The 26,702-nt window shown below is 34.6% G+C and overlaps 1 protein-coding gene across 2 annotated transcripts; it reads left to right on the forward strand.

Annotated features, from left to right (window-relative positions):
- The first annotated feature begins 1,328 nt into the window (after positions 1-1,328).
- Positions 1,329-26,262, forward strand: LOC121411007 (glycine receptor subunit alpha-2-like). 2 transcript variants are annotated; one of them, XM_041603463.1, is made up of 9 exons: positions 1,329-1,717; positions 2,516-2,574; positions 10,431-10,498; positions 11,223-11,440; positions 13,741-13,823; positions 16,609-16,743; positions 18,440-18,672; positions 19,148-19,237; positions 24,986-26,262. In XM_041603463.1, exons 1-9 carry the CDS (start codon positions 1,659-1,661, stop codon positions 25,286-25,288), a joined length of 1,248 nt encoding a protein of 415 aa, XP_041459397.1. In that variant the 5' UTR covers positions 1,329-1,658; the 3' UTR covers positions 25,289-26,262. The 2 variants fall into 2 exon arrangements, with proteins under 2 accessions (XP_041459397.1, XP_041459398.1); XM_041603464.1 differs by having other exon boundaries at positions 18,443-18,672.
- Positions 26,263-26,702: the final 440 nt, after the last annotated feature.

Consider the following 26,702-nt stretch of genomic DNA (forward strand, 5'->3'; position numbering starts at 1 on the left):
ATAGGTACATCGGCTGATGGTACAACCTTTCACACTTCAGCTATGAAATGGTTATTTTTATGCATGTAGAGACATGGTTTGTACCCCTTGATCTGTCATCCCATTCCCCTATCCTCCCTTACTCATATCTTTGCTTCACGTCATCTCACAAATAAGATCCCTGCATGCGAATGGAAAAGCACGCTTGCTCTTCACTTGACACCAGTTGGATAGTAAGCCAAACATTTTAAAGGGCTGCAGATAGGAGCAATTTCTGATAAAAAGAGGTACTTTGTCAAAAGTTCATTTATTTCATTCCGCCACCTTTAGATTAAAAACATTCTTGAAAAGAGACCTGATAAGTCAGATTTTTAAGAAAATAAATTACATTTTCATTTTTATTCTTTTGTTAATTTCATAAAATACAAGCAATATTGTATGCATTTTTTTTTTAAATGTAGGGGGTGGGGGGGAAACGCATAAAAAACTTTTGAAAAAAAAATCGATTAAAAGCGTGTGAGCGATGTGAATACTTTTGCATTTTAAATGGTGAAATTAAAGGATTTAATGCACACTTTTGAGAATTTTGTAAAAAAAAAATTCAGTAAAAAATTTTCTAGGGGCCAATGTCCCCCACCCTCCCCACTGTGAACGGTCATGTATATCTTATGTATACCATAAATGTGACTGAGGAATTACCATGACCATATCTTGCAAAACAGCGATTCCCCTTGACAAGACATACAAAATATATGAAAGCAACAATCACATCTTCTATTACTTTACAACTAACAAACAGCAAGTTGAGAGAGAATCAGGTAGAATAAAAAGAGCACTAAAATCAACATGCAAGTTTAAGAGATTCTGTACATTCTAACTTTTTTAAAAATGTTTATAGATTTCGGGTGCAATTTTATTTCATAACTTAGAAATTTGAAGAGAAGATTTATTTATGTTGTTTAAACAATATTTCAATAGGGTCCCCTTTCAGCAAAAGCTGGTATTAAAAGGGATCCTAACAGCATAAAAATAATACACTATATAGAAATGATAAAAATATACAAAGTAAATACATAATACGTGTATATATCACACATATTAGAATACAGAAAGGCATACATAGTCGAAGTAATTAACATATTTGTAACACACGAACCATTGATATTTTTACATGTGCTGTACATAATATATGATTTGAGTTCTTTTTTAAAAGCTAGAGAGGGTGGATAGGGTTTTTAAATTAAGGGGCAAGGAATTAAACATTGATATTGAGGAGATAATGAATGAGCATTTCTAGTATTCAGTACTGCATTTTGGGACAAGATGTTGGCGTTAAGTTATGTCTAACTATAACTAACTGTAGTATTTTTATAACTTATTAGATACATCTAATGATTGTTTCATGGTTTTGAAAGCTAGTGGAGTGGGGGCGAGGGACTTCCCTGAACGCCCCATCAGCATGATCAGTACACGAGCACTGCTCAACACACACCAGTGGCCGTATGGCGCCGCGTTGAGTAATAGAAGGAATATGCTACTCAAATATCGATGAGAGAAAGATAACATGCAATATACTTCAATCAGCTTGCTATGCAAACGGATCAGCCTGCATTTCGCTCTAAGCCCCCGGACTGTAAGCAACATTCACATCATTCCAAGCTTCGCTCTCACTAGCCATTATGTCGCTTCTTTGGATGTTTCGTATTATTACATTGACCATATCTGGGTATCTTACAAAGTGAGTATACAGGTGTTATCATTCAATTTGATTTTTGATTCGTTTGGTCACATGGCTAATGTGGTGATTTGTTTTTGCTTCGATCATTCTGTGTTACTGAGTCCCCCCCCCCCCCTCCCTTTCAGAATTTGGCAATCTACGCACCCCATAATACTGGCAGCACTGCTGACCATACAAATACGTTTGTTAATTTCATTTTAAAGTTTCCATGTTGATTGAGACTAATATTTACGGTAGGGTTTGTTGCATCCTGCCCCCTTTTTTTGCAATTTAGCGATATGAATATGGGTAAATTTGGCCCCAGTACCTGACAGCACATGGCCCTGGGAAGCGGGGGTGCTGGAGCACTCCCATGATTTTCCTTGGGGTGCTGCGTGTATTATTTTCCATAGGCAACACCCCCTGGAATTCTAAACGTTGTGAAAAAATGAGAAATATAATCTAAATGACCTTCATTTCGTAGTGACCCCCCCCCCATCTTTTTTTTTCTTTTAAAATTTATCGGTACCGAAATGACCTCCATTTAGTAGTGAAAACTATTTTTTTTTCATATTTCTCTAGACCAATATGACTTCCATTTTGTAGTAATAACCTTTTTTTTCTTTTCAAATTTACATCAGCACCCCACTCAAAAATCATTCCCAGAGCCCTGTAACAGCAAGTGGTAAACTAACTTTTTAATTATGAATTGTTGGACGAATAAAAGTGGAATGAAGTGTGAATGAACTTTTCTACAAAAAAGAAACGAACATTCAACACAACCGACGTATTGATAATTGCCTTCTTTAATTCATACAGGTGCAGTTGTTACGAGCTTCCTGATTCATACAACAAGAGATTACGGCCAAATGTCGGAGGTAATATTACGGTAGAATTGAATATTTTGTTCTTTCTTACTATTATAGTGCTTTGGATAGTTCAACATCCCTTTCTTATATGGAAACTGTTATATTGCTTTTGTAAAGCCATTTAAAAACACAATAGTTTTCGTTATAATTATAAGTAGAAGGAACTGACGAAAATTTCGAGAAAGTATAGATATCTTATTCGTTTTTTTGTTCCGAATCACTAATGTTATCAACATTAGTAAAAAAAAAATGACAATTATTTATTACAAAAAGCATTTGATAAACCTTGATAAACAATTATCTTTATTCTTTTAGACAGAGGTTGTTTTGTATGTTTCATGGTCGTACAATATAGTTGTTCATGTGATACAAAGAGATAACCTGAATAATTAGTATTTTATCATGACTTCGTAAGACATTTTTGTAATAAGAAGATATGAAGGTCGAGTGTACTTTGTCCTCCGAATTATATTAAGAAACGGAAGCCAAACTGATTAGGAAATATGTTGGATTATCGAACATAATTTTGTTTGGATAAGTTGAAAAGTGCACAGAGACATGTCATTATGCGGGCAAGTGACGGTATATGATTTCAACCTCTTGCTTGATATCGGACAGTGACCTAGTGAGTTTAAAAAAAAGAAAAAAATGGAGGCCAGACATGGAGTATGTGGTGCAAAACTTATTTGAAAAAAAAAAGCTGCGACCGACCAACACAAGCGAGCAAAATTTTGACATTAAATGCAAACATCTAACTTTGTAATTGATTTTGATATGATATTCAGAAGATAGTACCATATTTCATCGAATTTTCTTTCTTTTCTTTTTTTGGGGGGGTTAGTTATTCAAAAGAAAATTGGAGTGTTTTCATGGCGCCCCCAATCTGTACAACTGTGATCTAAGTCTTACAAAAAGCGTGGAATTTAGATATGAAATTGCCCTATTCACCTCAATTTATGGGGGAAAATCCCATACATTCAATCAAGGGGCAAATTCTAATGGTAACATTGATACAGAAGGAAGAGCAAGAGTTTAAATTGACAGCCTTGAACAGGAATCGATTTCGGGAGCAGGGCAAAATGTGTACCCCTTCATGAGAAAAAAACCCCCTCAATTTGTTTTTCTATCATCGTTTTTTCGGAAACAATAATCACATCTCTGTATAATTTTACCTCGAGTAAAGATATTTTCTTCTGTGTGTCAGAATGTTTTTAATAAGAGACCCATGCATACACGTTATGTTCCATATCCCTCAAATTATGAACTTCTTGATCCACCCCTGGTCAGGAATGCTGAAAACCTATAGTAGTTGAAAATCTCGGAGGTAAACTTATACATTTTGAATGTCTGTGATCAATAAAATAGTATTTAGCAGAGGCGTCGGCCCTGGGGACAGGAAGGCGATTGCCACCATGAAAATATTGGGGGAGGTAAACATGTCGATTTGCACCCCAAATAATTTGGACAACTTAATCTGAAAAATTAAAAGTTTATATGCTATTTTAATAGACATATATGTTTTAAAACGCACCGGAAAATACTACATATCCACCCAATTGGCATAAAAATGCTATCAAACCAACGATGTTAACATATCTCTTTTTCTTTTTTTTTCTCGAAATGTTTGGATTTGTTTTTACTTGCAGCACCCCCCCCCCCCCATTCGAAACCAGAATTAACGTCCCTGGTATAAAGGTGATACCGCATTGAACATTATAGTGAGGGAGCACAAACATGAAAAGCACAAGGCCTTGGAAAAAAACAGTTGCACCAACGATATCCAATAATTAACGAGCAAATATTGATGTATTGACAATTTCGCAAAATAATATATTGGGAACACTAGGAATTTGAATTAATTCAAGGCTTGATAATTTTAAAAAATGTGATTACCAAGGTCTAACAATGACCCAAAAGTGAGTTACGCCCTCCGCATGTGATGTTTTCCAAGTTTGGGACATGGCGAGTCGGAATTTAGAACCTCCCCGACCCACATACAAATGAACTTTACTTGTAATAATACCACAGGAGGACCCCTCTTCCACCTCTTCAATTGTATCTAATAACTGAATTGGTACAGTAGTTGCTTTCAGAGTTATGGAAAGAATCCCTTATCCCGGTGTCACGCCACACCAACATGACGTCTTGTTGGATTGTCAAACATTCATGTTAAGAGCTATCGTGTCGTGATGACAGGAAGCAGACAGCTGAAGGTTACACCTTCGCTTAATTGGCCACAAGATGTGTCGTTGGAGTCAAAACCAATCTCTCTAATGCCATTACTTTCGTATGACATTTGCACACAACTTCATCAATGTAGTAAGCAGCATTAAAAATGATTTACTAGTAATATTTACCTTAGTAAATTAATCATTTGTCGCGCTTGCAAAGCAGATACGGAACATGTAGGCGCCACTTTTTCGCCGGCGGCGATGTTGACAACAAAGTCTTCTAACCTATAGCTATATACAGGGTTATGATTTGGAAGGTCATTATATATTATAACTTTGAAAATGTAAGGAACCTTTTTCATGAAACTCTGAACAAAGTGTCACAGATCATTCGGCGTTAATATCAGGTCAGGAAATTTAGGTAAAAAGGCAATTGGGTTCAATGAACTTTTACAATTTTGTCTTATCTGCTTCAAAAATTCAACCATAGTTTAAGTTCCTGATTCAAGATACATAGTGACATCATAAATCAATATTCCGTGAATGTTTGACATAATGGTCATCAAGTATCAGTAATCAGATGAGTATAATTTCAAGTGCTCAAGTTTAAAAGCCACCAGTCTAATCAACTTTGATAAAAATGACTGAGGTCGATTAAAATAAACAAAAAAAAAGGTCTCTGAATTATTTTTTTTTTATTGTAAAGAAAACGATTTTTCTGTAATTTTGAAATTTTAGTTATCTTATTTTCCATATTCTATGAAGCGAGGAATATAGGGTATATGTATATTCAATAATTTCAGGTCATTGCATGGAACAAGGTAGAAATGTAATTTCAGACAGGTACCCCAAAACTGAGATAATAATTTATCCTATAGTTAAAAAGCAAATGATCATATATCAATTTACTCACTTATCCCTTGTAGCTTATTAAGATATATTTACAAAAAAATATATACAAAGAAAATTATGCTATAAGTATTTACGTACACGTACATGCTTTCGCTATATACAGACTGTTAAATAAACTTTCTGTAGGATCTCTTTTTTTTCTTACAGCACAATGCGGGAAATTAAAAGGGACGCAAACAATCAAAGGCCAATAATTGGGCACTTGTGGCCAGTAGCGTAGCTAGGATTTTTTTCCTGGGGTGTCCTTACTTTTTCAGGGGGCACCATTTTTTCCGGTGTGTGTGTATGTGTCACAAGGGCGGATCCGACTTTCGCAATAGGGGACGGGGCCAGAAATTCACCTATATTTTCCCCGATCAGTCACTTCTTAGTTTACTTTCATGTATTTTGTCCTGAAAATTTAATATTCTGGGCAATGTTATGTGTGATCCTGAACAAGATAGTTACTGCGAACGCCAAGCGCAAGCAGACGTTTATATTAACTGTTCTTAGCATAATCGAAAAGGGACTGCTTACAGTTACCCACGAAGACAGTATATATTTCAATAATGCGAGCGCAAAGCGCAAGCAAATTTTTTTGACATTCCGACCTAAAAATGGTAATTCTAAGCACTTTTGGCATTAAGAAATAGGATAGGTATGTAACTAAACAATTGATGCGGGGGAAGAAAATTGAGATTTTAGACCTAAAAGCAGGACACTCTATTCATATGTAGTAAATCATAAATAGGATATAATGCGATCGTGAAGCGTGAGCAGACAATTATTGATATTCTGATGTGAAACTGAATAATTTAAGTACATTTTAAATAAAGAACATGCAGGCTATCGCGCAAGATTTAGATTTAGTCCTAGAATCTGGGCATTCTGAATACATTTGTCTAATGGAACATTATGGAATACACGTAGACAATATGAACTTGGCAAATCAAACAATGTGACCACGCAGCGTGAGCTAAAAAAATGCTGATATGTAGACCATAAAACGGACATTTTACAGGGCACTTAAATTAATAAATCAACAAAAATAATGAAAGCTCGATGTCCGAGGTAAAATATGTTTTTCATATTGACTTCAAAACTCGCAAACTTGCAAACAGGCAAAATCTGGCGCAAAGCGCAAGCAAAAATTTTATATGGGAACATGAGATTTTTTTTGCAAGTCTTTCGCTCACATTATTGCATTCACTCGTCTTTCTCCTCTTATTTTCCTCTTTTTCGTCTTTCTTCTTTTCCTTTTTTCTTTTTTCCTTGCTCTGCTAATTTTTTTCAGGGGGGCACACTAAATCTCAGGGGGGGGGCACGTGCCCCCAGGCCCCCCGTAGCTACGCCACTGCTTGGGGCCACTCATAAAATATATAACCATCCAGATTCATGGCCATTAGTGGCACATAATATATGTATGTATGTACATGTATGTATGTATAGAAAACACTGCTCAGTTCAACTACATTGAATTACTATAATTCAAACGAGCATACCAGGGGATACATCCCATGCAGCATCCTAATATTTTTGCCCTTTATTCCTCACTTTCACCCATATTTTTTTCGTACAACCAGGGATTTATCACAGTGACAATCATGAGTTCTCAATATTCATGAAATTGAGCATTGAGACTGCCCGTGGTATGCCTATATTTTAGATTTGACCTTTAGCTCCAAAAACCTTACATGTTTAAGCCTACTTGCATTTTGTATTTTGTTCAACGAATCAATGATAAAATAAAATACAATAGAGGTGCAGTGGGTCTAGCATTGTTGACGTATATTTTATCAATGTCATAGCGTAAAACATGACCTAGCAAATACAATCCGAACATTTGTCACAGTGAATACAGAAACTGAAGTGGATTGCGTTGCATTCGGAGATAAAAAAAACTATTTAGTAACAAAAATAATCCATGCATGAATACTCGTCAATACGGCGCTAACAGGTGCGGCGCCATGGCAATTTGTTAGGATGGATGTAAGATAACCAAAAGCTACATCACACCAGCAGATATTGTTGATCCTCTTTCTTCTTTCTTTCTACTTTTTCTCTTCTTCCCTTCATTTCCTTCTTTTCTATCCACCCCTCCCTCTTTCATCATTAAAATTCAAAGAATCATAAAGAGACGGATTCAAACTTTACCATGCAGAGGGGAGAGGCCAATTGTTTATTTATTTATTTAATTTTCCCAATTAGATATAAAATGCCACCCTCCCAAAAAGGATTAGTAGTATATTAAGCATTTAATTTTTAACTCAAAATGATTTTTTAAAGCATACATGTAAATGGTATAGAGGCAAGGTTTCTGATTTTATAGTTGTGAATTCCAAGAATATTGGTTCCACAACATGGTCATCATAATATTCGCTTAATATATTTTTTAATTGTCCATATAGAAAGGGATATCAACCTAGGCGCCACAAGGATGTGTGATCTATGGATAATAAGGCAATTTTATTCTGTTAATGGATCCCCATTATATTGGTAAAATGCCCCTCTACAAAGTGTGAAAACAGACTGATATCTCTCTCACATCACGTCTCTTTCCAATTCTTTCTAGAAGATGTGATGTTCATTGGAGCAAAAAGATGATAGATTTCCCACTTTGCCTGGGGTGAATTTTGTGCTTAGATCGATGTTGGGAATGGTCACTTTTAGCAGTTTTGCATGCATCTTACATGTTTTTATCAAGGGGTTTGCCGATAGAGGATATAGCTTCGCAAACTATAGTTATACATTCCATTATTATGGTTCTTGGCGTTTGAGAGAGCAATAAGGCCGAATTAGCTTTATTGCCATGAACCCGGGGCCATGAACTCTTAAAACAACTAATCAAAATGATCGGCTGGGTGCAACTATATTTTTAAAAAGTTATATTTGACTTTGTTTTCATAACTTCTTCACTATTGACAAGAAAACGTCATTTCTGATTGGAATATAATGATAAGACAAGTAGATCCAAAAATCTTTGATATTCGATATTTCAAAAGTCATTGCACAATATTTCTCATTAGTGCAAAATGCATGTCAAAAGACCAGCTAGTGATTTAAGTCTACAGAGCTAGAGTGATATGGTACTTTCATTGATCTCAATTGATATTCCACCATTCTACCCGGTATCATATTATCCAATTACGCTTACCATTAAAGATCGACTGATATCTGCTATTTCAAGGTCTGTATGCAGGTGGAGACAACAACGATTGTATTTTAATTATTATATTCCAATTTTCAAAATGGTATATCACGAAAATAATCATCTCGTTTTGTACGACAGATCTTACTGCACGCAAGCCGTATAATAAACACTAATCAGTGGCTTTCGTAATAATATGCTGGTATAAACATGTACTATTTACATCACATAATGGTGTACCGTGAAACCACTGCACCGATATTTACGTCATTAACAAAAACTACGGTTTATCGACCTTGTCCATCTAAGTATATTCTCGCCAAAGACAATATACAGTTTAAAGGACAAGTCCACCCCAACAAAAACTTGATTTGAATAAAAAGAGAAAAATTCAACAAGCAAAACACTGAAAATTTCATCAAAACAGGATGTAAAATAAGAAAGTTATGGCATTTTAAAGTTTCGCTTCATTTTAACAAAACAGTTATATGCACATCTCGGTCAGTATGCAAATGAGGAACTAATGACATCACTCACTATTTCTTTTGAATTTTTTTTTGGATATGAAATATTTTTATTTTCTCGTCATTGTCATGTGAAATGAAGTTTCATTCCTCCCTGGACACGTGGAATTCCATTATTTTAACATTTTGTGCTTCAGGCAAGGAGGTCCTAATCGCCAAATTCGTAAAAATTGAAATATTGTATAATTCAAACAATCAAAAGCAAAATAAATAGTGAGTGAGTGACATCATCGACTCTCTTATTTGGATGTAAATGGCTCGTTCATATAACTATTTTGTTAAAAATAAGCGAAATTTTGAAATGTCATAACTTTCTTATTTTACATCCGATTTTGATGAAATTTTCAGCATTGTGCTTTTCTGATTTTTCTCTATTGATTCAAATCAACATTTTTCTGAGGTGGACTTGACCTTTAAATATATATTCAGTAAATATAAAACTCATCAGTGAAGTAGTTTATGCATTTTGAAAGAAATAACGTTTGTTATTGCATGAATACTAATGTGACATCAAAAAGCGATCGACATTCTGTACTCATAAAGCTATATAATTGTGCTTTATTGCACATCTCCATGCATTTTACCATTCAAATTTTCCTATATTCATCATGTTTATGGTATGGGCCTGTTTTGCGAACTATTTGTATCTGGAATTCTTATTTCTTGTATTATGTTGACGAATCTGCAATTGATATTGTTATTCAAAAAAGTATCACTTTCATCCTTAGATTCTGTCCTCCTGCTCTTTCTATTTTCCTGCAACTTTTATTATAAATTAAGTATACCCAGTATCTCAACATAAGTTAGTATGTATTTTAATGTTGTTTGATATTTTTGATATAACAGGACCGTGTTTAAAAAAAGTGCATTTTATCTGAACATGTTATCATGTATAAATATGTTTTAATGAATCAATTAATTAAAAAAAAATGTTACAACATTGATAAGAGAGTTGGCCCATTTTGGTCCAGCTAATTTCAACAAAGCTGATCAATCATTACAAATATAAAACTCATCAGTGAATCTAAATCAATGCCCATCAACCGATCTAAATGTTACTGGATAACCATCCTATGGTATTATATTCCCCACGAAAGCCAACACTTTAATGTTTGTGTCTGAACATGTCAGGTCCTCCAGTGGAGATACGGGTAGGACTGTATGTCGAGAGTCTGGGTGCTATAGAAGAGAGCACGATGGTACGTATGTCTGATTTCAGATCATTTTTCACTCTGATAGTTTGTTTCGAATTAATGATATAAGTTATTCATTCGTTCAAATCATTCATAAACACATCAGCATTGCTCATTCATTTTTTTTCTGACTCATCTTTCTCGTGTAGAATGTCAATCAACATCCACTACGAGCATTATAGTCATGCGTCGCGTCCATCTATCCAGCGAATGCTAACTCCCAGCTTTCACAATGTACGCTAGTTGCGAAACAAATATCATTATCATATTGGCTATTTTATATTCCTTATACAGTGTCGTAGATTTGTTTTAGTTTAAAATATACTTCCTCGCATTGTAAATCCCCATGTCTGTATATAAAACAAATTAATGCGTCGATGTAATCTTAAAATTTCCGTCTTGCTAATTGTTCAAATTAGTAGGCGCGGATGGGGAGGGGGGGGGGGGCAAGTGGACCTTGCCCCCATTTAACTTTATTTTTTTTTTGTTTGCTTGCCAATATTTTGGGCTGAGTTGTACATATTGTTTTGTGAAAAATAATAAAACTTTCACATGTCATAACTTTCTTATTTTACATCCGATTTTGATGAAAGTTCAGCGTTGTGCTTGTTTGCTTTTTCTCTATTGATTCAAATCAACATTTCTCTGAGATGTACTTGACCTTTAAACCTTTAAATAATCTTAATAAACATTGATATTACATTGTAATTTTGTTCTGGATTTTCACCAGGATTTTCGTTTGACGCTGTACTTTCGGAAGCACTGGAAGGACCCTCGACTTGCCTTCAATAAAACACACGAAAGAATATTCGTGTCTAACGACGGGGATATATTTTGGTCCCCGGACCTCTACTTTCTTTATGAAAAAGGTGGTCACGCACATGACATCACAGTTCCTAACATTGTGACGACCATTCAACCCGATGGAACAGTTTTTAGGAGCACAAGGTAAGATTCTGGCAGGTTTATGGACATTATTAAGGAAGGCGCCACGGTATTATGATGGGGCAAGAACTATGTGATGTCGTTTTTTATTTTAGAAAAATTGAGTTTTACTACCTTCTAAAAATAAATTCCTTTTTTTAAATATTCTTTTTTCTTACTTGAACACTCCCCCTATTTTGTCCGCTTTTATTTACCTTGTATCATGAGGGGAGGAATGCTCCTATAGCACCCCTAATTGTGGCGACGCCCTTGCATGACCAATATCAATGTCCATCAATACCTCTGTTTAATGTATACTGTAAACATTATTACCATTCGAAGCACCTTCAAAGATTTGCTTGCAGAATGATTAAAGAAATTAGTTGCTTCCTTCTGTCAATGAACCAGATTATATTACCAATACCCCGAAATGGGACCACCGTATACATATGCATCTTTGCTATATTAATGGGCTTTTATGTGCAGCGTATACTATATGCAAGACTTGTATCGATTGATCCACATGATGGAGGAGAGGAAAAAGAGAAAGAGGGGGGAGAAGAGAGGGAGAGAGAGAGGGGGGGGGGAGACTGGGAGGGACAGAGAGGGAGGGGAGACGGGATGCTTTTAAGAAAAGCGAAAGAAAATTAAGACAGAATCAAGGATATGTTGAATATCACTTTCGGTTATGGTCAGATTTTTTTTTCGTGTGTGTACCATTATTTTCCTCATCAAATTGACCAAACCTTTAGGGTAACACAGAGGTATAACACAGTACGGATAGAATTATTTCCTTAATTATTTAATGTGAAATTTGATTATGACAAATCAACGTTGACCTTATGCACTAATTGTCCAGTTACATATGTAATGGAATATGCGGCAATTCTACATTGATCTGATTCCCCTCCTTTCCTGTTATCTGAATGGATTAAACGAAGCGTTCTCGGAACCTCTCTCTCTTCATGCTATTGATTTCTTATGGGAAAACTAACAGATTAGTGACCTTAAAACTCATATCGCTTGAAGTACAACTAATAGCATTTCATTGATACCTCCTGATTATCATTTGCGAATTATGAACTTACTCTAAAGCTGATGCACATTATGACCAACAATTAAGCAGAACATATAAATACAAATGCTGTTATTGTTTTATTATCATCATTTTTATTGTTATTATCGTTTATCATTTATCAATTCATCATTATATTTGATATAATGGTTGATATATTTAAGAAGAAGAAGAAAAAAAAGTAGAAGTATGGGTTGTTGTATTAGTAGTAGAATTAGAATCAAAAGTAGAAGTAGTAGTAGTAATAGTAGTAGTAGTAGAAGTAGTAGTAGAAATAGTAGTAGTAGAAATAGTAGTAGTAGTAGTAGTAGTAGGTAGTGCTAGTAGTAGAAGTATAGAGTAGTAGTAACAGTAGCAGTAGTAGTTCTTGTAGTAGTAGTAGTTGTTGTTGTTGTTGTTGTTGTTGTAGTAGCAGTAGCAGTAGTAGTTCTTGTAGTAGTAGTAGTAGCAGCAGCAGCAGCAGCAGTAGTAGTAGTAGGTAGTGGTAGTAGTAGAAGTATAGAGTAGTAGTAGTAGTAGTGGCAGTAGCAGTTGTAGTTGTTGTAGTAGTTCTTGTATTAGTAGTAGTATTAGAAGTAGTAGCAGTAGTAGTTGTTGTAGTAGTAGTAGTAGTAGTAGTAGTAGAAATAGTAGTAGTAGTAGTAGTAGTAGTAGGTAGGTAGGTAGGTGGTGGTAGTAGTAGAAATATAGAGTAGTAGTAGTAGTAGTAGTTGTTGTTGCTGTAGAAGTAGTAGTAGTAGTAGTAGTAGTTGTTGTTGTTGTTGTAGTTTTAGTAGTAGTAGTAGTAGCAGCAGCAGTAGTAGCAGTAGTTGTAGTAGAAGTAGTAGTAGTAGTAGTAGTAGTAGTAGTAGTTGGTAGTGGTAGTAGTAGTGGTAGTAGTAGTAGTAGTAGTAGTAGTAGTATTAGTAGTAGTAGTAGTAGTAGTAGTTATGTCGTATAGTAGTATCATTGTAATTATCACTAATCATCATCTTTTCTATCGTCGCCATCAATGTTGTTATACATGTATACTGAGTGTTGACAATATAGCTTTATATTGTATGTAGTATTGTTTATTCAATAAATTGTATTATTGAAATTGTATTATAGTCTATTGTGTTAAGATGACAATTACACCACGTAATTGTATAATACACTTTTTGTAAAAAAATATTTTGAATTAGAAATAAAATGATTAACTAAATACTGTTTTATGGTGAAGTTTATATTTTCATACTTTCCCGCGTCTCTTGTCATGATTTCTCCTCAGGGTCACATTAACTTCAGCTTGCTTCATGAGTCTACATCGTTTTCCATTTGATTCTCAGAGGTGTTCACTAAACGTTCTGAGCTGTAAGTATGATGATACTTGATTAGATTGATATTGACTTTATATTACATATTCAATTATTAACATAATACAAAAACAATATAACATCCGAAGAAATAATAGATTAGATGAATAAATAGCATTCATCTAAATTGAATACAGCAATTTGAAATCAAATACAACTTAAAATATGGTGAAATATGAGGAGACCTGCATAAAAGAGCAAAGCTTGTTTGGTGTGCAGGGATCTGAAATAAACTGAAATGGGGCGTCGACTCCTCACTCTTGTTTTCATTTACAATTCATAATTAAACACCCATCATAAACACAGAATAATAGGATGACAAAATTATTTTGAAAAAGGAATATATTTAGAAAAATAGTAAGTATTCAATGACTAAGCAACAATAAATTGGGGGGAAAAAAGATTTCTGCGAAAACACAAAAGTGGTGGAACCTGAATTAAAAAACATGACTTGTATTTCTTAGGTCCCTTAAAATACGAACGTTATAATTATAATTTAATTGTTTCTCATGAAATAAAATACAGAATTATCCCAACACTGTTTAGACTTACTCCACATAATTAGACAGTTACAGGGTAAGAAATAGGATGTGTAAGTGAGAATAAATGAAAAGACAGACACAGTGATTAAACTAAGATTTAAAAATTTATATTATTGTTTTAAAAGTGGACTATAGACATGAATAAAAAAGAAAAGGCTGATATGGAATAGTAAAAGAAAGAGCGAGAGAAAAAGGAGAGAAGCGGGTCTGCAAGTCAATCAATGTTGAGATGAAACGTATTTGGAAAGCAATATGTTTTTTTTTATAGTTATGCAAACTTTGGGGTACCTTTAAGCTGACATCTAATGAATTCCAGAATTCAGTGCCAATAAACGTAAAGATCTTATTTGCAAAAACGTTTATTGTCAGGGGAATTTTAAAAAGAGTCTGAATATCTTGTTGGGTACTCTTGTTAGGAGCTGTATTTAGTGAATGAATTTGAAAAAAATGTTTAGCAATTCTTTTGCATTGATTGTATTTAAGCGAGTTTTTTCCTACTAATAAAGAAAAAAATATCTTTTGGCTTTGAAAATTACATTATTGTGATAATAAACCTTTATATATATATATATATATATATATATATATATATATAAAAATATATATATATATATATATATATATATATATATATATAAATTATATAAATATGATTTTTTTTAACAAGAATAGTATGAACTTTGGAAGCGTTTCCCAAGCAAGGATATCGAAATTAAGATTAGATATGATTAAAGAAAAATATAAAATTAAGAGAGTTTGAGATGGGAAATTATATTTTAATTGTTCCGATATTTTGGGAAATAGTTTACAATTATGCTGTCAATGTTAAATTTCCAAGATAAATTTTCACTATAGTAATTTCTAAAAATATAGTGAGGAGACTTTTTCAAGAATTGTGTCGTCAATTAATAAGTTGGCAGGTAGATTACTAATAGAACTGCTAAATAGCATTGGGTTTTCAGAAAATTGATTTGTTTGATTCGATCCATTGTGAAATATTTATTAGTTCCGTATTTGTAGTTCTGATGAGAACATTTGGGTGTGGGTCAGATAAAATCATGTGTTAGTCATCTTCAAACAAAATGAACGAAAGTAAGCGAGAACGATTCTGGTATAAATAAGAAAAGTAAAGGTCCGAGTAAACTTCCATGTGGAACTCCTCAGTTAAGGTTTTGTTGTGGAAATTTTCATCATTAAGAGAAACAATCTTTTCTATCGATCGCATCTTGAAACCACTCCAAGGCCTTGCCTCTTACGCCATACAAAGTGAGAAATAATTTTTAAGTATTTTATCATTTATGAGATAAGGTAAACTCTGGCCTTCCAACTGAATAATGTTTCTAGCAAAGCATAAAAAATAAAAGGTATGCAAATTTCACCAGTTATTGAACTTCAAAGTCAGCAATATTTTGTGAAAACATTTATATGCACTTCGTCATTAACATCAAATAGATGAGCTCATGATGCCATGTCCCACTTTCCTTTTTCGTACGTTATTACATAAAACATGAATATTTCATGTCTTCTATACATTGTGTGTACGAAATGTCACTCTTGTAACAAAATAAGTCGCACCAGTGATAATCATGCACATTGAATCAGCTATCAATCATTTTTTCACTCTTAGTGGACAAAATTTGAATATGCATTATTTGATATCACGAAATATATAATAATAGGGCGGATAATCATCAGCTTGCTCATTGCGTACTCAAGAAGACATGTATATAACTGTTTTACCCATAGGCAACGTTTAATGAATATGCCATAACTTATTCCTTGTCCGATTTTTATCAAATTTTCTGTGTTTTGTTTTTCTGATTTTACTTTATGTGTTCAAATCGTATTATTTTAATCCTGGAGTCTCCCTTAAGAGTTCAATAATGGACATTTATTTCAACTACTAGCGGTGTAAATGTGTTTTGATTTTCTACGAAAATAAATCAATGAATTGATAAATACTTTCGTTTGTTTAATGTAGTATTTTACAGGGTTACTTGAAACATAATGTGAATTTCTACTGCAATGTCTTTTGGAAACTGTGATGCAACTTGCACTTTGATTAGTCAAGTCTAATATTTCATTGGAACACAATACCAATTAGATCGTTTTGTTACGTTGTGACTTCATTCACGTCACCATAGCACTTGATTGATGAAACAAAAAACTAATTCTACATAATATGACCAAGGATTTCCATTTCAACCTAAATGCATATCATTCTCATTCATATTTTTGCAGACAGTTACACGACAAAGGATATGATGCTAACAATTAAGGATGAAGATGTCGAAATCCCTAAAGAATTGATTATTCCTAGTTTTGTCCTGCAGTCGAAGTGGAATACTAGTGGGAGTGTCCTGAATTTGGAAACCGGTAAGTCTGGTATACTCCAGTGATCTTCCCTCTCATACAAACTTGTGATTATTATAATGGTAGAGGCCTATAGAGGGGAAGTTCCCTCCATACTCAAATAAAAAGAATGATATAGACAAATGAAGTACATGTAAGTAGGTCATGAAATCGTTCTTTAAGCAGAAAGGTGCTTTTGAGTCATTTTCCTAAAGCAGAGGGAGTGAAGGGGGCATTATGTCTGAAAATTAATTCCACGCAATCCAGAAATTTACTATACATATATAGTAGGTATATCTGAAAGCTGTATAACACATTTCTTGTTGTTTTGATATTTTTATACGCCCGTCCCACGGGACGTATTATGGTATTACACTCGGTGTCCTTCCGTCCGTTCGTCGGTCTGTCCGTCTGACCATCCGTTAACTTTTCTTTGTAAACGCGATATCTTCAGTTCAGCTTAACCTAGGCTCATATAATTTAGTTGTATGATACTAGCATGGATCCCAGGAAGCCTATAAATTTTGAGGTAAAAAGGTCAAAGGTCAGTGACATGTTTTCATCTTACCCTTCTGAAGTCCTTGTAAACGCGAAAACTTTAGTTTATCTCAACCAGGCTCATGTAATCTGGTGTGTATATGCATGATACTAGCATAGATCCTAGGAAGCCTATTGATATTGGGTCAAAAGGTCAAAGGTCAAGTCGCCACCTTCCACTTTTCTTGCTTGACCAATAATTACATTTTCCGCGTTACAGGCGGGCGTATTGTTCATGAAACTGGACATAAATAAGAGTGATAGTGTATCACTGCATGAAAATCCTACTCGAGTTTCAGGTCATATGACCAAGATGAAAGGTCACTTAGGGTCAACGAACTTTGACCATGTTGAGGGTATTTGTGGTATTGCCATTATAACTTTGAAATTTTATGGATCTAGTTGATGAAACTTAGACATAAGAGCAATTATGTATCCCTAAATATCCTGTGCGAGTCTCCGGTCACATGACCAAGGTCAAAGGTCATTTAGGGTCAACGAACTTTGGCAGTATTGAATTGGCATCATAACTTATCAAGTTTATGAATCTACACATGTAGTTCATGAAACACAGACATATCAAGTATGAATGATTTATTTTTTGCACATGTCTAAGGTCACATGATCATGGTCATAGGTCATGTTGGGTAAATGGACATAGTATTTTATTATATATGAGTGTTTTCTTTGGTGAATAATAATTTAATAGCTGTTTTCAAAGTCAGCACTGCTGGTATATCAAATCGCGTAATGCAGGCGAGACTGCAAGAGGCGATCCACTTGTTTCGTAAAGACCCACAACAATTTCTCATTTTTAAAATTTGATATACGCCTTGAAGAATGTGTCGGGTAACGAGGCAATACATGTACTTTTGGCGAAGATTAATGCACACTATTTTTGAAAATTTGCAAGTGATTTAATCCAACAAGTAATGTAAAACAATTTTGTAAACCATTCAGTAATATTGTAATAAAAAATGTAAAAAAAAATCAAAATATCTAGAGAAATATGATTTGAATTACGACGTTGATGAATACAAAACTACAACTTTTTAACACTTAAGGGAAATAGGACATCCCCACCCTTCAGTACAACATTTTTTAAATGATGTCGATTATTTTTTTTTAAAAATGCGTATGAGATGCACTGATATGTTTTGTATGTTGTTTATTTTTCTTGAAGCAGGAAACTATAGCATGGTGACCATTTCCTTCACATTTCAACGTCAGATGCAGTCATTCCTTCTGACTGTCTATATCCCTAGCATGCTTTTGGTCACAGTGGCTTGGCTTTCATTTTGTATCGATGCTGAAGCAGCTCCTGCAAGGGTCTCCCTTGGGATAACAACAGTACTCACCATCACCACTATGACTGCTGGGATGCAGGAATCACTTCCGGTGGTCACTTACGCAAAGGTTATTTTTTTATTGTTACTATTGTTATGTTATTATTTTTTATTATCGTAAGTATTATCATTATTATTATCATCATCACCATCATCACTATTATTATCAACATCATCATCATCATTAATAATAATAATAATGCATGAATTGTTGTTATTATCATTATTATTATCATTATTATTATTATTATCATCATCATTATAATAATAATAATAATGCATGTATTGTTATTATTATTATCAGCAGCAGCATCACCATCAAATGTTTCATGTCAGTCATTATTTTATTTTTCATGTAGTAGTTTTATTTGTATGTGTATTGTCCTTTTAGTAATTATTCTTAACGATAGTTGGTCATATTTTTATAACCGTCAAAGACACAAAAGAGAATGCGACAGAAACTTGTCTTGTATTATAGAGTCAATTGTAAAATCCTTTATGCATGAATGGTGATTAAATCACAATATTGGATTGTTTTCTTTCAGGCTATTGATATCTGGCTAGCAGCCTGTCTTTTCTTTGTCTTTATGGCCTTGATTGAATTCGCTCTGGCTAATTATCTACTCATCGTAAGGGTAAGTTTGATATATAGTACCGGTAGAATTTAATCAGAAATGGTGATAAAACACACACTTCACACAAGGTACGCCATCAATGTCCACGGTGTATGCACTTCAACAATTCGTACTGTTATTGTGAAAGCTAAGATTAGCTTAGTATTCATTAATTAAGATATTTATATTATAGAAATAAATTACATTCAGATGGATATCGCAGGAGCATTGTGGAACATTTGTAATTATGGCAAAGTCCTTGCACGCTTATTTGCCTTCCAATCTACTGACAACTCTGATTAACCCCTGATAATTAAACGTTATAAGTAGAATAATTCCTCATCTATTCTTACGACTTTGCCGACTAGACGAGAATAACATACCTGGGCATTATAATCCAGGATGTATGTATGTAAAAACTGTTTAACACAATTAAGTTAGTATATCAAAGTTTCGTGACGTCACGGATTTATAGAAGTATAACCTAAATGAAAAAAAGAAGGAAATGGAACATCGTTTTTGTCGAATTTCCTTGAATATCTGACCAATATGACAGAATCATAGCGCTTGTGTTTTTTTTTCTCGCCGTGCCTCTGTGCATGTAAAAAGATAATGATATCCCATGGAAGGAATGATAGGGGTAGATTCATAAAAAATTGTATGTTATTTATAAGTTTCTCACAAAAAGTTACGTGGATTATACAACAAATGCAGCATATCTGATACATTGATATGTGTAGGTTAATGAATATTGATTTCTCTAATCTATATTGAGAATTCAGCTACCATTTTGATAAATGCACTTCAAGAATCAACAGATTGTTTTCACATAGACGGATCCATAGGGTCCGAGGGCCCCGCCCCCCCCCCCATTGGTAGAGCAAAAAACAAAGAAAAATAAAAAGAAGGGAAAGAGAAGAGAAAAAGTACGAGCAAAATGAGAGTAGGTAGACGAGTGAATAAAATAAGGTGAGGGGAAGACTTAGAAAAAAATCTTACTTGTCACCCTCTTTCATTATTTATTCATTTTTTGCTTGCGCTTCACGCTCGCATTACCTGTTCAATGAAATATATATCTTGCCCAACATGCTGATATGGAGCTTAAAATCAAATTTTGAAGTCAATACACAAAACATATTTCAGCTCGGAATTCGAGCTTTCCTTATTTTGTTTGATTCATTTTTTTAGTGGCCGTTTTATGGTCTGAATATCAACATTTTTTCCCGTGCTATGCGCGCTTGCATTATTCGACATGCCAATTACCTTCGTGTATTCCACAAAATTAAAAAAACATCCCTTTCCATTTTGCGCTCGCATTTTGATTGGTAAGTTATGTGTACCTCTGTATTCATATAGCAAACTACTTGATATACCCTTTTGATTACAGTTTATCAAAAATTTCGGCTCGCAATTTGCGCTTGCATTAATATTTAGAAATATACTAACCCATGCATCCTATTCTTAATTATAAAAGTGCTTAAATATCAAGTTTTTCAAGCCTTAATATCAACAAATTTCGCGCACTCGTTAGGCTTATTAGATTAATAAATAAGACAATAACATTTTCATGAATTATTACTAATAAGTGAATTGTCCCTTTTTTCAGAATGGATTATCGACAAGTTTCAACTCGCGCTTAGGAATAGGAATATGAAGATAGTCATATTTTTCCTAATATGATGACAAAATTTCCTTATAATGTTCCGGTCCTGGGTCAAAATAATAATAACAGATATCGGCTTGCACTTCGCACTCACATCATTTATTAAGTGTGATCCACATCAACTTAAAAATATTCATCTATACACAGGTGTTTGAAATAGGGCTTAAATTGACCCTTTTTCATAACGGAATATCAAATATTTTTAGCTCGCGCTTCGGGCTCGCATTATTTATCTTCATGAAAGAAATGTATTCAGAATGCCAAGATTCTAGGTCTGATTCTGAAACACGCGGATGCATGTTTATTTAAGATACACAGCTTGTTCTTTATTCAAAACGAGCTTAAATTATCCAGTTTTAGATGAATATATAAAAAAAAATTGCTCGCACTTTGCACTCACATAATTGATTTAGGAAGATAAGCAATTACTCATCTTTTTATAAGGATTCACAAAACATGATAAAATTAATGTCCCGTTTTTTAGGTCTGAAATCTCATTTTTCCGCTCGCGCGAACTCGCATTAATTGATTAGTTATTTCCCTACCCGTTCATGATTACAAAAAGTGCTTAGAAAGTCATTCAGGTTTTAGGTCGGAAAGTCAAAAATCTTCCGCTCGCGCTTCGTGCTCGCATGATTTAATTGTTGAAATATGTATTGTCTGTGTGGCTAACTGCAAACAGTCCTTAATAGATCCCTGAGCTTTAAGATCAGACCAGGGGTGGTATTCTGAGATCCATTTTATCTCAGATAAAATAAAATATTTTATCTCTGTTAAAATCAGTAAGATAAAATACCCTTAAAATCTCTCCGAATTGGTATTCTGAGAACCATTTTATCTTCATTTTATCTCTGTAAGACACACCTATTTTTTAATCAATATCCAATTAGAAACACGCTTTTATAGCTCTCTCATATCACTCAACCAATTAAAATCCATTCCGCCAGGAGGTGTGGCAAAGGGGTGAGATTGCGTCAATTTATTGACTTCAAATACGCTTGCACTATACGCTTACGCGTCTTTACCGAGATTTCATTTTAACAAAAAGGACAATACTCTCATCTTTTTTCGAAGTCTTTATCGCATCTTTTCAAGCATCATTTCAAAGACAATATAAGTCAAGAAAAATTTTATGAAATACTCTCTGATTGTACAGGAATAACGTTAAGGTGTTATTCTCAATAAAAATATAATTTTTCTTCATTTTTATGTCACCATTTGGTGTTAATTCACCTAGAAATATTGGTGAAATAAACGTCGCAGAGATAAAATAGCCTCTACCCTCTTTTAAGTTTATTTTATTTTTTCTTCAAAGTAACATGGGCGCAAGCACATCATTTGCGTTGCAACGGCCAGATACGCGATGGGTAGGTGTACGCAGGCATTGTTAATTCTGTTGCGTATCATCTGTAGATACGCAAGATAAAATCTAAAATTTTATCTGAGAGATAAAATCTCATCTCAGAATACCAATTTCATTTTAAGAGATGAAATAAAATATTTTAAAGATAAAATGACCTCAGAATACCACCCCAGAACGTAGTCCTATATTAAAAAATTCGGCTCGCACTTGCAGTGATTATTTAGTTACAGTTCGACCTCTCTTATCCGGCCTCCCCTTATCCGGATCGCGCGTTTCCGTTTTACACCCTGGCGAAGGCATTTTCCGGAAAAGTAGCCAAAAAGCGACTAGTGAAGAGTCTACGTCTACGTTTGTTTACATTATCAGCTGGGCGCGCGATCCAAAGTCCGCACCGAAGTTATCCGCAGAACATAGCAGCTGAGCTTATACTTTCCAGGTTCAATACGAATGTTTGCCTTGATCATTTGCCTTGCCGATTTGCTGATGTCTGTCTTTCTCTCTATCTGTCTATATATCTATCTCTCAAATTCTATCTCTATCTATCTATGCAGTATCTATCTATCTAATAACCTTCTCTGTCTCTCTCATTCTTTATCTAACATCTATCTATCTCAAATTCTCTATCTCTCTCTATCTATCCATCCATCTGTCTGTCTTTCTCTCTCTCTACCTACCTATGTAACTACAGTATCTATCTGTTAATTTGTCGCTCTTCTCTCTCATTCTTGATCTATCTGACATCTATCTATCTCTCAAATTCTCTATCTATCTCTCTATCCATCTATCTATCCATCTGTCTGTCTTTCTCTATTTCTCTCTATCTAATGTATTTATCTATTTTTAACTAGAGTATCTATCTATCTGTTAATTTGTCTAACTTCTCTGTCTCATCTTTCTATATATCTATCTGTCTCTCAAATTCTCTCCCTCTCTCCTTCTCTAGCATCTGATGTCTGTCTTTTTTCTCTCTTTCTCCTTGTTCGTCCATATTTCTATCTACAACATCTCTCCCTCTCTCTCTCTATCTATCTATCCTTCTCTCTCTCTCTCCCCCTCTCCCTCTATATATCGACCTCTCTGTCTCTCCCCTTCTCTCTATTTATCTATCTATCCATCCATCTCTCCCTCTTTCGATCTATCTATCCACCTCTCTCTCTCTCTCTATTTATCTATCTATCTATCTGTCTATCTTGTCTCTATCTATTTATCAGTATTCTATCTATCTTTCGGCAGCTTCTATAAGTGTATCAATCCATCAAACTTCAATTTGTCTTTCCATTATAAGTATCTGCTTATTTTGATTTTGTCTGTCATTCTATTTATTTAGTTAATAATTTATTTTTAGAAAAAAAAAAACTATCATAAACAACGCGACTGCAAAAGCATGTTCGGATTTCACTCCTGACTGCCGCTCTCTCTGTACATGAAGTGCCGAGGAACTCTGTGCTCTGATCAGGAACTGTGCAAATTGCATGCGGTGGTGGACTCGCCTGTGTCGCACGCTGCATGCAACCAGCGACGTGTGTAGACTCTTCACTAGTCGCTTTTTGGCTACTTTTCCGGAAAATGCCTTCGCCAGGGTGTAAAACGGAAACGCGCATCCGGATCTCTCTATTATCCGGACGCACACTTGCCGAGATTTTTTTTTTTTTTTTTTTAAATCTAGTACAGGTACGTGAGGAAATGAGATTTCAATCTAAACTCAATCCTATACATAAACCCACTCTGATTACATATATTTCCCAACATAGTCACCCTACACCAAACATATTTTTCATGAAAATATCTCACCCAAATCACCAAAAGAACTTTAGGAATGATAATTTCCAGTAAATCAGGGTGCAGCGCAAACATTTCATCACGTTTCTCTTTTTGATTCGCGGGAAAAACAACACATGTCTTGCTAGCTAACTTTAGGCCTCAATACGGACAGCGCCATCTATCATGTTTGAGCCTACAGTCAGTGGAACAATGGCTGACATTGCGAAGCTGCGATACTCGCCGCGATGATCTAATTTTAAAACTTGGTTTCATCGAGTCATTCACTTTCTTTCGAAGTATGCTCGATGTATACCTCAGTCATTTTAGCAGGTAAATTATCCAAGAGTTTTGGCCATCGATCGATTTCATTTCAATAAAAAACACTGCCTATAATTTGCACTGACTCTGCAGTGAATATTGTCTTTACCGTACGCCCACTACAATAGTGCAGTGTAGCTACCGCCGCCGGCCTGGGGAGGCAGCCGGCAGCGCAGCTGCGTGTATTTAATATTGGGTCTCCCAGATCCGGATAAATCCCTTATCCGGATTGGTGCTGGTCCCAACGTGTCCGGATAAGAGAGGTCGGACTGTACATGGTAAGGATCACAAACATTGCCCACAATGTTACATTTTCAGGACAAAATACATGAAATATCGAAAAAAATAAGCTCGCGCTTGCGCTTTTTGAATAGGACTTATAGCATATTGATGTTGTTTTATAAGAATGAAGCTAAAAGGTGACTTTAGGACTACCCCCTTCAAATAAACAAACTAAAATCAACTTTGAGCGGCCGTTCGGGGAAAATATGGGTGAAAAAAATCCCCCCCCCCCATTGGCGAAGGCTGGATACTCCCCTGTTTTCATATGTGGAATTTTGTGCGACTCTTTTTCATTACATCTTTAATGTGGTTGTTTACATTTAAACTGTGCAATAATCTGACTCTTTGTCTGTTTCCTGATTAACAAACTTCATTTTTACAGAAAAAACGAAAAGAAGCGATCGAAGCATTGGAACAATCTCATAAGTCATCTTGTGGGGCTAATACCAAACTTGGATTAAGCGACGAACAGCTGATTAGATACCAAGCACAGTATGCTGCACCACTCAAAACCACTCCTGATGTTTGTGATGAAGAAACCCAAAAGACTAAGGTTGTCATTGAGCCATGGACGGCAGACAGAGTAGATTGTATGGCAAGATACATCTATCCAGTTGCCTTCACATTGTTTAACTTCATTTATTGGCCTTTCTACATTTACGTTGATGAAGCTTCATTCTATTGAGTGAAGAAGTGAAATAAACAATTTAAACAGTCACATCATGGTTCCCACTCAGGGGGCGGCCGGGGGAGGGGGTGGGTGGCTTAGGACACTCTCCACAAAACTACAACGACCTTGCAAGAAAAGTGAAGAAAAACAAGGAAAAGGAGAAAGAAGAATTATAGGGAAAAGGTTGAATTATGTCTGTTTGATTATCATGTCAAAATCGATCACAGAATTATATTTTTATATATATATATAGAGAGAGAGAGAGAGATGTGAAAATGTCTTATTAGTCGCTTCGCTCGCTCGCGTCTTTTAACAAAATTTGCTTTATATTATGTTCTGCCCACTCAATTTTATGACTCAATAAGACACTGATGATCTTTATGTTCTACCTTCTTTTCTATTCGTTTTTCTGAGACCTCTAAGGAGTGCCAAAAACTAACCCCACACTTTTTTTTTCAACTTTGCTTACTCAAATGCTTACTATTTTGGCAAATTAAATTGGTATACTCCAGGCTGAAAAAATAATATCGAAATAAATAGTTTGAAATTCAGCAAGCAAAATGCTGAAAACTTAATCAAACTCTGATAAGAAATAAAGTTTTTTTTTATTTTAGATTTGGCAATATTTCATTGGTGAAAACAGTTAGATTGATACAGTCATGAATATGCATCAGGAGGGTTGATGATGTTATGTCTCCACTCCCCCCTTTCATATCAGAATCATTTCATATTTTCATATTTATGTGTAACATGTCTGTCGCGTAACAAATTAAGTTTCAGCAGTATTATTTTATAGTAAATTGGTTGTTAATCCCTTTATTACATTCTAGGAGGGCAAAATTTGAATAAGTATAATTTTATATGATATGAAGTATAACAGATTAAGTTTGGAAATGACATCTTTGACTGGCTCATATGCACATTCATTTTACATCATTATTATTATTATCATTTAGTATCATTGTGATCATTAGTAGTAGTAGTAGTAGTAGTAGTAGTAGTAGTAGCAGCAGCAGCAGCAGCAGCAGCAGCAGCAGTAGTAATCAAATGAGTTCGCTGTCCCACATTCTTTGTTGTTGTTTTTTATTTCTGCGTTAAAAACAATACAATGCATGGTATAGAATATGTTAACACAATCGTGAGCGTTTAGGCTTGAAATTGATGGTGGCCGCATAACTGATCACTTTTGCAAGCGGATCAGTGTTGCAAGTGAGCAAGGTGAGCAAGCTAAATATTGACCTTTTATAAATGAAAATCTAATTATGTGATCGATTTTGACAAAAATTAAGAATAATTATATCATATTTTACACTTTTTATTCTGTAATCTGGATGGTCTCTTTTTCTTCCTTTTCTTTGTGGTTCTTGGTCGTTCAACTTTTTAAGAGTACCAAGCTCCCCCAAAACCCCTACCCCCTATCTGTTCGTCG

Source organism: Lytechinus variegatus, chromosome 3 (assembly GCF_018143015.1).
Source record: "Lytechinus variegatus isolate NC3 chromosome 3, Lvar_3.0, whole genome shotgun sequence".
Lineage (NCBI taxonomy): Eukaryota > Metazoa > Echinodermata > Echinoidea > Temnopleuroida > Toxopneustidae > Lytechinus > Lytechinus variegatus.

Coding starts and splice junctions, on each gene's coding strand:
- LOC121411007 (XM_041603463.1), top strand. CDS start 1,659: ATGTCGCTTCTTTGGATGTTTCGTATTATTACATTGACCATATCTGGG. Junction 10,499..11,222: donor CTATAGAAGAGAGCACGATG/GTACGTATGTCT, acceptor GATTTTCACCAG/GATTTTCGTTTGACGCTGTA. Junction 16,744..18,439: donor TGTCCTGAATTTGGAAACCG/GTAAGTCTGGTA, acceptor TTTTTCTTGAAG/CAGGAAACTATAGCATGGTG.